A 13,712-nucleotide genomic window follows, 5' to 3' on the forward strand; every position below is an offset into this window, starting at 1 on the left:
ATCAATTTATTGAGAGATCAGTTAAATATCAGCTTGGCTTTTGCTAACGAGGATTAATTGGCGACGTGACACCAACTCAGCATACATTTCCCGCCAAATGAGCAACACATGTCCACTTGACACGAGCTAGCTGCAACATTCATCACCTCTTTCTCGCTCGTTGAATGCTCTGCTAACCATTTAGTCTCCCAAAAACATTACGTTTTCCTCCAAATTCGAATATAAATCCCTCATTTGTGTTCAACGAGCGAGAAATAGATGATGAGTTTATGGACCCGTGTCAGGGGTTAGGTGGACCCGTGTCGCTCATTTGGCGAGAAATGAGTGACACGGGTCCACCTAACCCTTGATACGGGCCCACAAACTCTTTCTTTCTCTCTCTCTCTCTCTATTATTATTATTAAATTGTGGGTCTGTGTCGCTCATTTGGCGGGAAATATTTGCTGAGATAGCGCCACATCTCCAAGTAATCCCAGTCAGCAAAAGCCAAGCTGTCATTTAACTAATCTCTCAACGAATCAATGGACAGAAATACATTTTTCAATTTAGATAATAGATTGGGTGTATATTTGAAATATTTTAAAGTTCATGGACCCCGTTGAAATAGCTTATATAGTTATGTGTCTAAATTGAATTTATACCTAAAATTAATATAGTGTTATGTTCCAAATAAATAATGATATGGATATTTATTTTAATGATGTGTATTATTTAAATTTGTCACGTGAGATTAAGGCACACAAAATTTGAGGCCCCAAATCTTTTCTTATATAATATATATATATGTAGTGACTGAGGAGTGCTCTAAAGCTAACCAGTTAGTAAGTTAATACAAAGCTAACCATACTTTTGGACCCATCACATAACTATTTTCATAATCCGAACCATCAATTATTTAGGTCATACTTCAAAGATCATCATTATAAAAAATCAACTAAATCGGAAATCATTTAGTCATCTAATTAAGATCAAACAAATAGACGATCAGTATTTTCGATAAAAGCATATAAATAGTTGTTGTTATAATCAAATGGCTAAATGGCTTCCGATTTTAGAGATTTTTTATAGGGATAATCTTTGAAGTAGTGCCTAAAAAATAGACGGTTTAGATTTTAAGTTTACATTATACAGTAGGCCTAATAGGGTGGTTAGTTTTGTATTAACTTACTAACCAGTTAGTTTTAGAGCATTCTTATACAGTGGCTATATAAGATTTTAAGTTTCAAAGCTTAATTTGTATTGGAAAGTGACGTTATTTCAATAGTACTTTTCTTCAATTTTCATGCATATATTCTTCAACAGAATATGATTGCATATCTTCTAAAATTCTTCATGATTCTGACATATATATTTATTTAATAACATATGTTCACTAGCTAGTAACTACTTACCATCTGTCCGCTCACATTTTTGGCCAACAAGTAACAAGAAAAGAAGTCGTTAAGTCAGATCGGTTTCTACTTGTGTAGGCATTCTTGAGACTTATTACTTATGCTCCATGCCAGAAAAGTTATTTTTTTGTAAGAACGCGTTTTGATCATAACCCTTTAATATAAGGAAAATAATTTTGATATACAGAAATATGATACTATATTATGTATATTGATGGGACCTGGTATCAAGAATGGAAAGAGGGAAATGCAAGGAAAACTAAGAAAAAAAATACTTCTTTTAATTTATTGATGGCTAAGGTTTTACAATGCCACAATATTTAAAGAGGATCCAAACATGAAAAATTGATCAAGAGCATACATGTGTCAGGTTGTGTTGTGGTAACATCCTGACTTTAGGGAAGACATGAAATTAAAGAAAAAGGCCAAGCTAGCTAACGGCAACATTTCCAGGTGTGCAAACCAAGGGATTCTACTGCGAATAGGAAAGCAACAGCACATATGGTCCCAACATATGTTTTCTCTAATAAAAATAGAACTCGCCGATATAAGTAGATCTGATCTTTATAAATGGGTGATACTGAAATATAGTCTTTTAAAAATTATTGATTCACTAACTACAAACCAACAAGACAATAAGTCATGAATACAATCCGGATCTATCTCTTTTGGTCTTCCTTAAAGGCTCTTTGATAATATATATAATTTGTACATGAGAGTTATAGGGGCCCTAGTTTAATTTTTGCACAAGGCACCCAAATTCTTTGGGACGGCCCTGGTTTGGCGGTGGCGGCATGTTGAGGTTCTTGTGTCTAGAATGATTTGGTCACCAGCTTCATATATGACTACCCTCTTCAAATGCAGGCAGTTTGCTGAGCCTGTTTTTGCTCTATTTTAATATTTTTCTTGGACAAACACTCAATGGATGACTGTTTGTGGGACAAAGATTCTAATGTGGGACAGTGTACGTGTAGGCCAATAATATGACGCACATGTTTTATGTCCGTACAATTATAGTAATAATAAGCGCATTATTTATTCTCTCTCACTCTTCGATTCATGTCAAAATAATAGAGAAGAATATAGATCAGATCCAAGTAGATAAGTAGACACAGGCCGGCAAGCGTCAACATATATAAGACTAGTTTATCTATTTATTAATTAATAAAACAAAACAACAACGTACGCTTACATTAATTTGCTGATTTGCACAACATGCTCATGTTCAAATGAACAACTGATTAGTGAATAACCATATATCCTGAAGACAACCAATTAATTAATAATTGAAACAACACACAAAATAGTTTTATTTCAGACCAAAAAGAAAAAACAACACACAAGTAGACAACACAGGCACTGCATTCTGTCTGCTGATACTCATATACCACAATTATTTCAGGAAAAATTTGAAAAATTAACCTAAATTGAAGTCAAATAAAGATTTTTAATTTTTTTTTAATTTTTAAAAATTTGACCCTCGAATAGTGTTCGAACACTTCTCGAATATTACTTGATAGGGTTCGAGTACTACTCAAATGGAGTTCGAACACTCCTCGATGGAAGCTCGAACACTATTCAATGGTCAAATTTCTAAAAATTAATAAAAAAAGTTAAAATTCTTTAATGACAATCAAAATGGGTTAATTTTCCTTCTCTTATTTCAACTACGTATCGTTGGATCGCTTTATAGCTTAGCTAATATAAGCATCAATCCAGTGGCCTTGGACAAACTTTTGTGGCCTGATTCTCAAGCCAATTTCTCTGAAGGCGTCTCCCTCATCATCAAGAATGATCTTGTCACCAACTTGGAGTTGGTGGTAGCGGACATATTTGAGCCAACCCTCTCCTTGAAGAACTGGCTTTGGGTAACCTTCACTTCGAGTGGCGAGGCAAAAACACCAAGACATCCCCTTCCCATCCACAACCAGAAATTGAACCTCATGACTGCCAGCTTTAATCTGAGGCAGTTTGCTAAGCCATTTCATCGGAATCGACAGTTTTTGCTCTACATCATTTGTACGTAGGATTTTTTCATAGTCTGCCATTGCTTGCTTCTTAATGGCAGCTTATCAGCACACAGATTGATGTGCCCAGCTACCAGTCTACTAAGGGGTATTTATAGTGCATGTAATCCTTCTAAACTTGCTCACTAACTATAAAATATTAATTTCTTTACACTTTCAAATCGTGAATGTGAATGTGAATGCGATCTAAATCGTGCCCTGAAGTCAAGAATGAGCAATTGTCGTCACTTTGAAATTTTTGCATGTGATCTACAATCTGAGCCAACCCTCTGCTTGAAGAACACGCTTTGGGTAGAGGGCCCTATCCTCCTAATATTTTTGTACCCTCTGCTTGAAGTGGTACAAAACATTCCGTCCTATCACCACCACTCTTTCAACTTTCAACTTGGTTTTTTTGTCTCACTCTTTGAGCACATCACTTGTATTTCTTGTAGCTAGTTTAAGAGGCAAAAATCCAGAAACCTTTTTTTAACCGAAATAAGAACAATAGCCAAATGTACGTGGGTCCTCAGGTTTCAAAAGTATGGTTCCTAATCCCAAAAGGTTTTTTCTTTGTGGCACTTATTCCAAAGGGTTTTAATGTTACCTTTTAAGAAATAATGTCATTTTGGTCCACAGATTATTACAAATTATCTAAATTATCTTTTTTAATTTTACCAATTAAGGACATTTTGTTAATTTACAAATTTTTCATCTAAATTTCTATTGTATAGTATCTGAAATAAATCAGAGAATCAATCACACTAGTGGAGTCCATTGTATTCCAATATATAGAGCATAGATACAAGACTCCTAAAAGGTAGGACTAATCTTACATCATTATCGTAAAGACAACAGAGATAAATACAAAAGAGACAACCTTAGTGTCACGGGCCGACTTTTCAAAAGCAACCCCTAACACTTAGGACGTTGACATCACATGACATGATCGACTGCGCAATCACATCTCACAACAGTCGTTTGCTACTTTCTTTTTTGGGTTTAAAGTGTACCGACAGCACTATTTTCGGCTAATAAACCCGCACGGCCGCACCACATGATTTTATTTAATATGTTATTTCTACCATTTAAATAGTTTTTAATTTTATATAGGCATTTGAATAGTTGATTATACTAAGATAATAAGACGCCTTTTTAGGCCCTGTCTCAAATCAGGAGTGAGACAGACACCCAGTCTAAGCATTTCTGAAATATAATATTGATTCAATGCCAGTGACAACGGACGTTGACATCACATGACATGATCGACTGCTACTTTCTTTTTTGGGTTTAAAGTGTTCCACGACAGCACACTTTTCGGCTAATAAACCCGCACCACATGATTTTATTTAAAATGTTATGTCTACCATTTAAATAGTTTTTAATTTTATATAGGCATTTGAATAGTTGATGATACTAAGATAATAAGACGCCTTTTTAGGCCCTACATGTCTCGTCTCAAATCAGGAGTGAGACAGACACCCAGTCTAAGCATTTCTGAAATATAATATTGATTCAATGCCAGTGATGAATTCTGTCCCAAGGTCTGGTTCAGAAGCATTTCTGAAATATAATATTGATTCAATGCCAGTGATGATTCTGTCCCAAGGTCTGGTTCAGAAGCATTTCTGAAATATGAGGACTTACCTGCAACGGGGGGGGTGCGCCAGCTGTTATCCCTCCCCCCTTTTCTCTCTATCTCTCTCCTTCTCTTTCTCTCACTTCTTTTTCTCTCTCACTTTCTCTCTTCCTCTCTCTCTCTCTAACAGGGATAACACCTGTCCCTATTATAGGGACAGGTAAGTTATTTTCCTGAAATATAATATTGATTCAATGCCAGTGATGAATTCTGTCCCAAGGTCTGGTTCAGATTGGGTTGGATTGAGGGTCAATTACTCGACTGGGGCTCGACTATTGTTGATTGTTCATTCGCTGGCTTGACCAAGTTAACCATGATGGTTGTCTCACCGAACCAAGTCAAGCCGTTGAAAAGTCAAAGTGCCACTTAGAATGTTTAGTCAAGCCATATGTCAATTTGCAATTGGTTGATTTGTCTCAGTGGATTTATCAACAAACACCAACAATACTTTTTTATTCTATTTGGGAAGAGGGTTACGAGTATGGCTGGGTCGGAAGGACCGAGAAACTACAATCGCAAAAAGCCATCAGAAGATTGTCCGAAGATCGGTAGCAGTCCAGATATGCAAACATAGAATAGAAAAAAGCTCACCTATATGCAAACATTCTGATAAACCTTTTCCAGAAAAGAGTCCCACAATTAGTCCAAGTTTTGCAGAACTTCAGATAATATCATACGATACACACACAAAAAAAGATAAGCAGCCATTTGTGCAGATAAAACTCTACAAAGCCAAAACTGCATTGAGGACTTGGTGATCAGTTTGCATATTGGTTGGTCATTTTTTCCTGGAAGGTTATTGATAATTTCATTGAAGCATGCCAATTTCACTGGATCCAAACACATGGGTATAATAAGCTTCACTCCTACTCTTAAAAGAGTATGCAGACCTTCATATTCTCCACTAATTTTTTTCCTTTTTCATAAAAAAAAATACAAATTCTTAAAATATACTACAGGGCCTCCAACAATGTCAGTAGAATGTAATCCAATTTCAGAATAAATCCTAAGCTAACTTAGTAGCCCACAAATATGAGAACATTCTAATCTTATTTTCTATCATCTCTTCCACTAGAGAATCTAAATTTTTCTATCCTGAAGATGTAAGGGGAGTAATTTCAAGATTTTTAATTCTGGTTCACATCCACACATCAGTTCCTTACAAAAACTACAAAGAAAGTTTTCAGAGCGGCTGATAATAAGGGATACTACTGTCACATCTCAAACTCCAGTATCATCATATGATTCCTAAGATTTTACATATTGGCACTCCAATCAATATCTAAAGATTTAAAGAATGATTATTAAATATTTAGAGCACTTCAAAGTACTAATAATTTGAAAATCAACAAACGCCTTATTGTAACATTGTTGTTGCTTACTTCCTATTCTTTCAATATCATGTTATTACTGTTTTGTGAAATGTCAAATTTCTGTAACACCACCTGGTCATGCTATGTGATCTCGTTAAGTATTTCCCTTTTGCAATGATCCTAACTATGTGCCTAAGAACTCATCAATAAAGTAAGCTATATCTTCCAACCTGATTGCTACCTTTACTGGGAGATAAATGCTAAATTGGGTTCTTATGAAACCGTCCATATATCCCAAACATGGTAGTTAAACACAAAATTAGCATTTAGGATGACAAAGACATCCCATTTTATTTTCTGGGGATAGGAAACAACCTGTAATTACAAGAAATTATACACAACTTGAAATTATCAACGCAAAATATTTTGGAAAATGTTTGAAGCAAATAGGCACCTATACATACATCTTTTGCAGAGAGAATTGCTTTCAATTTGGGAGAGGACACAGCCACCAGGCATGCTACTAGTTTCAAAGCAGCAACTGATGGCATCTTTGGCTTGGTATGTCCCCCAAGTTTTTGCCGACAACCAACAGCACCACAATGGCAATCTTGATCTGCAGCACATTGGACTAACCTGCTAAATTTATTAGATTAGACTATAGAAACACATTTCACATCCAGTAATGATAGTGTATAGTGCACACAAAGTCCATCAAAATGATGATTCGATAAAAATATACTAGGTTAAGCAAAGATGTATTAGTTAATAAAAGTATCAAATTAAAGCGTTATGCAGGTGTTCATACTGATAATCATAGGTCAGGTGCTCGCCCCTTTTTATGTCGCGAGTTGCATATATGCCAATTCTTGTTTCAAAATTAATTATCCTTCAAAGTAAAAAAAGAACAAGGAACACATGTAAGATATATTATTAACTTTTAATCTTTAAATCAGTATTGAAATCCATATTAAGATCCAGTAGAGAAAAGATCATAAACCAACCCAACCAACTTACAATTGGCACATCCGTTTCTATGTACACTCTACACTTTTTCTTACCTATGATATATAATTTGATACAGAAGTGAAGGTTTCCTTGGAAGCAAGCTGAGACTCTAAAAGTAGATCACACGAGGTATTCCAAAGTTCCTCTGCAAGTTTAGAGTCGTAGGAAAGCACAGAAGACTTGATAGTCCTACCCTTTCCACCAAAATAGTATACTCCAGATGATTCCTGAAGTTAACAGAATTGCTCAGATGAGAAATCTTCTGATGTTTTGAATTGTAAGATCTCACTGAATTCCTCCATTTCAAGAGTGAGCAAATAAGTATTAGCATTTAATTCAAGACAAATTGAAACATTATGCTCCTATCACACGCAAGAAGAATTATTACCAATAGAGTAGTCAACCTCAAATCAAGGACATCACCACTCAAACCAACAGCTCTCAAGTTATATGCATTGAGCGTTGACTAAACCAATTTAAGAAAATATAAAATCTTTTGCACTTATCAATATATAAGAAACACAAAAAGAATAGACTGAGATGGTTCGCATCGACAAAAAAAAAAAAAAAAAAGAAGGGTCACACACTCATTTTACCATTGTAAGATTATTTGGATATGAAACATTAGAAATAACACTAAAAATTTGACAATATTCCGATAATTTGAGCCAAATTGTCCCATCAACAACATCCATTAGAACATGTCTCATCCCAGCTTTATGACAGCTCAATTGCTTTGTATAACTAAAGGAGACACAATACCTGAGAACTTTGCAGAAAATATTAATGTACATAATAACCATACATGCCTAAAATGCTCTTGGAGCTGAACTTCTCAACATAATATGCCACACATTTTAATATTCATTGCACAAGACATAACAACTGGCATCACTGTTAGAACACTAGTGTTGACATGTGCCAATGTATTGGGCTAGCTCATGAGATGGTTTGAAACAAAAGCTCTGATTGAGTTTGCGACACACGCAGGGCAAACAATCAACGACATTTACATGAGCAAGCTGCAGATAGTTAGAAGGGAAACTTACTGCCGGGGCGAGTGCTGCATCAAGAATGGAGTTAACTCCAATTTCAGGTGACTGCAAAAGTCCCAGAAGTTTCAAAACTATGATTGCCAAACTGGATAGGCATGAAGGAACTTCTCGCATGATGTTGGTTTCCACAGCTCCAGGATCCACAGCACTTCAAAATTAAACAAAACCATCATTAAAATGAAGCTTTAAAACCTAGTATCTAATGCATGAAGCTCATAATAGGTCAGATACAATGTAAATCTACTAAATCATAATCAGAGGTAGTAATGCATTAGAAAGGAAACTGGAATGAAAGCTTGTGAACACGTACATGACAGAGACCTGACGAGGTATATCCATCAAGCCAAGTTTACGGTGAAGTTCATAGGTGAAAAGCAGTAGAAATACTATCAACAAAAGGAGCATGTTCAAATTAGAATAGAAATTGGAGATTGTTTATGATATCCTATATGACAAGAGATTACATTTGGAATACTCATAGACATGAGCATATGGGTATCGTTTTGATCTGCCAAAGCACTTCCCAGCTACAGTGTCCTTGTCAACCTGTACATTGAATACTGAAGAGGGGGAAGAGGAGAAAGAACCAGTAATGCAAGTAGAAGATTAAGCATCCTAAATAGTTAAAGCAATTCAACAAAAGTAGGAAAAGTCATATTTCATCCAAAGTCTAGTCAAATTGAGCCAAATCCAGAAATTATAGGACTCATTAAAGCATCATATCCTGACTTGTTGTTGGATGTATTGAGGCACAAACTACTGTCTTGCATGCAATTGACACTTTTCCTTGCATTTTCTTTTATAAAGTTAATCAAAATTGGGAAAATTGCTTGTACCAGACATGGTCAGTAATTTTAGTGTCCTTGACATGTATTGTGATGACATGAAATAAGTTATGCACAAAGGCATGCTGACACGTGCTATTGCTATGATGAAGGTTTTGTGGATGTATAGACAAATAAAATAAAAACGAATGAAAATGATCTAAGTACACATATTAGAAATATTCTTACCACTTTGATGTGTGAAGGATGTGACATTCACTACGCGGGAAGGAACTGGGCTGTTTCTGAGAAGTGGTAATAATAGTTTGGTCAGAGAGAATGCACTTAAGTAATTTGTAGCCATCATCCTGGACAAGAAAAAGAAAGCAAGAAAAAAGGTGAGCTTCTCAGAAAGAAATACACGGTTAAAGTAAGGGAATTTGGTGCCAGCTGCCAAGCAGCATAATGAAATTACATATACAAATTCTCTACATAAGCTAGATTCCTTAAAGCAGAACATAGATAAAAGATAATGAAGTTATTACTGATCGTAGCCTTGAGAAGTGAGTCTAGATGATGTTGCGAGTATCCCAGCATTGTTTATTAGGAGTTGGATGGAAGAGTGCATCTGTGAGTTGGAAAGCCACTGCTGTAGGGAGGCTTTAAAATGGAGAATTGAGTGGAAGGATGAGAGATCAACCTGAAAAGCTTTGAGATGAGCATTCTTATTCTGAGCTTTAATGTCCCTCATTGTCTGTGACGCAAATAATTAACATCAGTAAATGGCTTTAAGCAAGTTTTACCTAGCCAAAAAAGGAAAATTATATAAAGTGGAGGAGTTATACCTACCTTTGCTAACAAGTGGGATGAGCGTCCAACTGCAGACAGGATTGGATTATGAGGTGTATGCATCTTATAAGGTAAGAAACAAGTTCTTAATTTGCACATACTATTATAATCATTATATTGGTGTACACAAAAGTAACAACCACAAATTAAGAAATGATAAATTTATATGATCATGATTCAATTCATAATGTACATAGCATAAATATGATTACCAAGAACCACAAAGAAACCATGGGTGGAGAGAGCATGGGCTGCAGCCGCACCCAATCCAGACGTAGCCTGCATTTATTATTATTTTTTTTTATTATATATAAAACTATGAAATTGAGCAGCAACAACAACAACAAGAAAATGAAGAACAGACAGGTTAACTTACACCAGTGATAATGCAGAGGGGCCTAGATCCAAATGATGCAGCAGCAGGTGATGATGATTTGGAAAGACAATAATTGGAAGCAAAGAGCTGCTTCCAGTAGGAGATGAGGAGACAGAATGTCCAGAGAATAGCCATTCTCCAGAATTCCACGGACATTACAAATTCTAATGCCTCCTTCATCTTCTTCTTCTTCTTCTTCTTCTAAGGCCTTGTTTTGGTATCCTATTCAAAAACTATTTTAAAAATTAGGATTCTTTTTTAGAATTTGAATTTTAAGTTTAAAAGTTGAAAAATATTTTAAAATTTTAAAAATTTTGAAAATTTGTTTGGTTGATATTCTTGAAAACTTTTTTTTTTATTCAATTACTTGTTTATACCAAGATCTAGACTTACACGTGGGACCGCAGTCTTGGCTTTTGATACTCGATACCTGAGACCCGAAACCCTATACCCTATATTCGACAACCTGGAAGTATACATAAGTCATTAATACAAAATACTAGACTTGTAGTGCACATAGAACCAATACAAACACAGTGATTCGTATGCTTATCAGTATCACATAATACAAATACATGCACTTAATGCCAGTGACAATGAAGAGCTTTCGGGGCATATTTTTCTTCACTTCAATCCAGCTTTTTGTGTGAAAGATGGGTTCAGGGAGTTGAGCTCTAAAAAGAAACAGTAGAAAAAGTTGCTAAGGTCCTGATGATCAGATGCCATTTAGTTCTAGTATTCCCTAAATCAAAAGAATTTCTACTTTTACACTAAAGAAACTCCACCGGCTGATTCATTGACGAATATTAAAAGAAAACCCAGGAACTATAATTAATTATGAAAATCTAAAAAATCATTCATCAAGTCTCCATATGACACATGTTCTATCTAGAATGTGAGGTAAAGAGCATTCGTACGGAACAGTGTGCTTCACATCTAGTGCAACACATCCTACTAACCTTTCATTGACTATGAAATTGAACATCGAAGTAAAAAACACAAAAAACAAAAAACAAAAAACTTGCTTATAGTACAAATTTAGCACAATTTTCTCCACTAATAAACCTCTGACTTCCAAAGAAGCAAAGTTACAAACAACAATAATAAAACACATTCCTCACTAAAATCATGGTGAAAACCCCTAAAACATCCATCACAGAGAAAACGATTAACAAATGCGAGAGAATTGAATATGGACCAGAAATAAGACATAATTGATAATTCTTCAAAAAAAAAAAAAATTATGCAGAGGAAACTGAAATTAGGGCTACGGTATGAACCTGTGCTTGGGATTTTCCCGGAAAATCGAAGGGAAAATAAAATTAAAATTGGTGCGAAAAGGAAACGTCTCTGCTCTTGCTTCGGCGGTTGGTGAAAACTTTGGCTTTGAGTTGAAAAGCTATAATAACTTAAACCCAGAAGAAGTCAGTAAAAATCAAGGCCTTTGCGGACTTTGAAATCCACAACTACGATGGATTTCTTCTTCGAAATGTAAGTCCAAACAGAGGAGTATATATTATCAAAGCTTCCAGGCTCGGATTATAAGTGAAGAATGCATATTTGGGTTTTTAGAGATTGAAGATTTCTTTTGAGAAAATGGCTGCCAACGAGTAAGAATTAGGGGGAAGATGATGAGTTTTGTTTTCTCTGTCTGATGGATATAGGAAACAAATTGAATAGTAGCCAAACGGTTGTTAACTTAACAGTTAACACTAATGAAAATTCCTTTGCATTTTCCGGATAAAGGGAATGTGAAATTTCTTTTCGTTGGATAATTATGGGAGAGTAAATTAGAAATTACCATTTTATTTGAGTGCTGTTATTTGTATACTCTATCTATTTATTATTATTTTTTTTTTGGGTATATTCTCACCAACTTATTTTGTGAAATTACTTAATTGACATAAAAAAAAAAAATTACCTTAAAAGACAAACACATTATTTGGAAAAAAAAAAAAAAAAAAAACTCTCATTACATATCTCAAACTCAACACTCCTAAACCACAACTACACACCCGACCCTCAACCTCACCTCCAACCACAACCAAAACACACCTCACCAGTGACCCCACCTTCATCCCAAAACTGCCGACACCCATCTCCTGCCTTCATCCCTGCCATGCATCCTCTCTCCACTATAGCCATTGAAAGTTGGAGGTATGTCTTAACCTAAATTTTTTTTATTTAAATGTAAATCTAATGGTTTCTTATCTAATTTCAATTGGTTGGCAACAATGGTGTTGCAGTAAGGTGGTGAGACCACCAATGGCGGATTGACGACAACTTTGACAGCAGAGTTAACAGAGGTGGTGACGGCTTCGATGATGATGTTGGTATACAGAGGTGTGTTCTTAACTAGGATCGGGTAGGCATGAGGTTGGGGGTGGGGGTGTGTATTATCTGAAAGTGTTGAATGTGTGTGTATTGTTTGAATGGATTGGGTGGGGTGGGGTGGGGTGTATAAGAGAAATTTGGTAAGATTAATGTATTAGTATATTTAGGGAATTGGGAGGGGTGTGTATATGAGAAATTTCAATAGTGGGAGGAGTGTGAAGGTGTGAAGTGAGAAAAAAAAAATGAGAAAATGGTGTGCAAAAAGAAAAAAAAAAAAAAAGGTGTGCAAATAGCAACACTCTTTCATTTTTATTTTCATGTTTGGGTTGTGCAAGAATTGGAAATGATAAGTGTCAGTTTTTCAATTATACCATAATTTATTATTTATTTAAGAAATAACAATAGAGATGACATTTTAAAATAATAGTAAGGCTAGTGTTGTTCAAAAAAAAGTAATAAATATTTTCTCAAGAGGGGGAAAAACAATACCCAAGCTAGAGCAAATGTTTCATTTTCCCCCCAATAAAGACATCACATTCCCTTGAGCCAGGAATTGACTGCCCTTTCCTGTATTTACTAAACATGAAAATATAATTAATTTCTTATTCACATGTCTTCAAAACATGAACCAAACGGGCCCTAAGAACAATTTTAATTGCTTTTGTTTGATAATGTTGTAAAAGTAAACTCACTTTAGTTAATGCACTAATACCACCCAGACTATAAAGGGTATACACTAATACCATCCAAACACTATTTTGCACTAATATCACCTAGACTCTAAAGGGGTGTGCACTAATACTACCCAAACTATAAGGGATATACCTCATAACCTATGACCATAATCCAAACATTAGATAAAAAGACAGTAGACCACATTCAGTGAACCGCAAAGAAATGTTTGTTCAAGGACCAATAGTAGAATTTTTTTTTTTTTTGAGAAATTTGTTGTCAAAAAATTTCAAAACGATTCAATG

At 35.2% G+C, this 13,712-nt stretch overlaps 1 protein-coding gene across 12 annotated transcripts; it reads right to left on the reverse strand.

The window, feature by feature from the left end:
• Positions 1-6,582: 6,582 nt before the first annotated feature.
• Positions 6,583-12,063, reverse strand: LOC147279878 (uncharacterized). Of its 12 annotated transcripts, none has more exons than XR_015123226.1 (13): positions 11,682-12,061; positions 10,795-10,867; positions 10,402-10,634; positions 10,238-10,304; positions 10,026-10,054; positions 9,722-9,930; positions 9,426-9,544; positions 8,877-8,972; positions 8,723-8,798; positions 8,407-8,560; positions 7,411-7,584; positions 7,158-7,238; positions 6,585-6,988 (listed from the first exon to the last, which is right to left on the reverse strand). XR_015123226.1 is itself a non-coding variant. In XM_086249645.1 (12 exons), exons 3-11 carry the CDS (start codon positions 10,579-10,581, stop codon positions 7,411-7,413), a joined length of 1,104 nt encoding a protein of 367 aa, XP_086105771.1. In that variant the 5' UTR covers positions 10,582-10,634; positions 10,795-10,867; positions 11,682-12,062; the 3' UTR covers positions 6,587-6,985. The 12 variants fall into 12 exon arrangements, 1 of the variants encoding a protein (XP_086105771.1); XR_015123227.1 differs by having other exon boundaries at positions 6,586-6,985; positions 10,402-10,623; positions 11,682-12,062; XR_015123225.1 differs by having other exon boundaries at positions 6,586-6,985; positions 7,183-7,238.
• Between the last annotated feature and the right edge of the window lie 1,649 nt (positions 12,064-13,712).

Source organism: Dryas octopetala, chromosome 7 (assembly GCF_963921425.1).
Source record: "Dryas octopetala chromosome 7, drDryOcto1.1, whole genome shotgun sequence".
NCBI lineage: Eukaryota > Viridiplantae > Streptophyta > Magnoliopsida > Rosales > Rosaceae > Dryas > Dryas octopetala.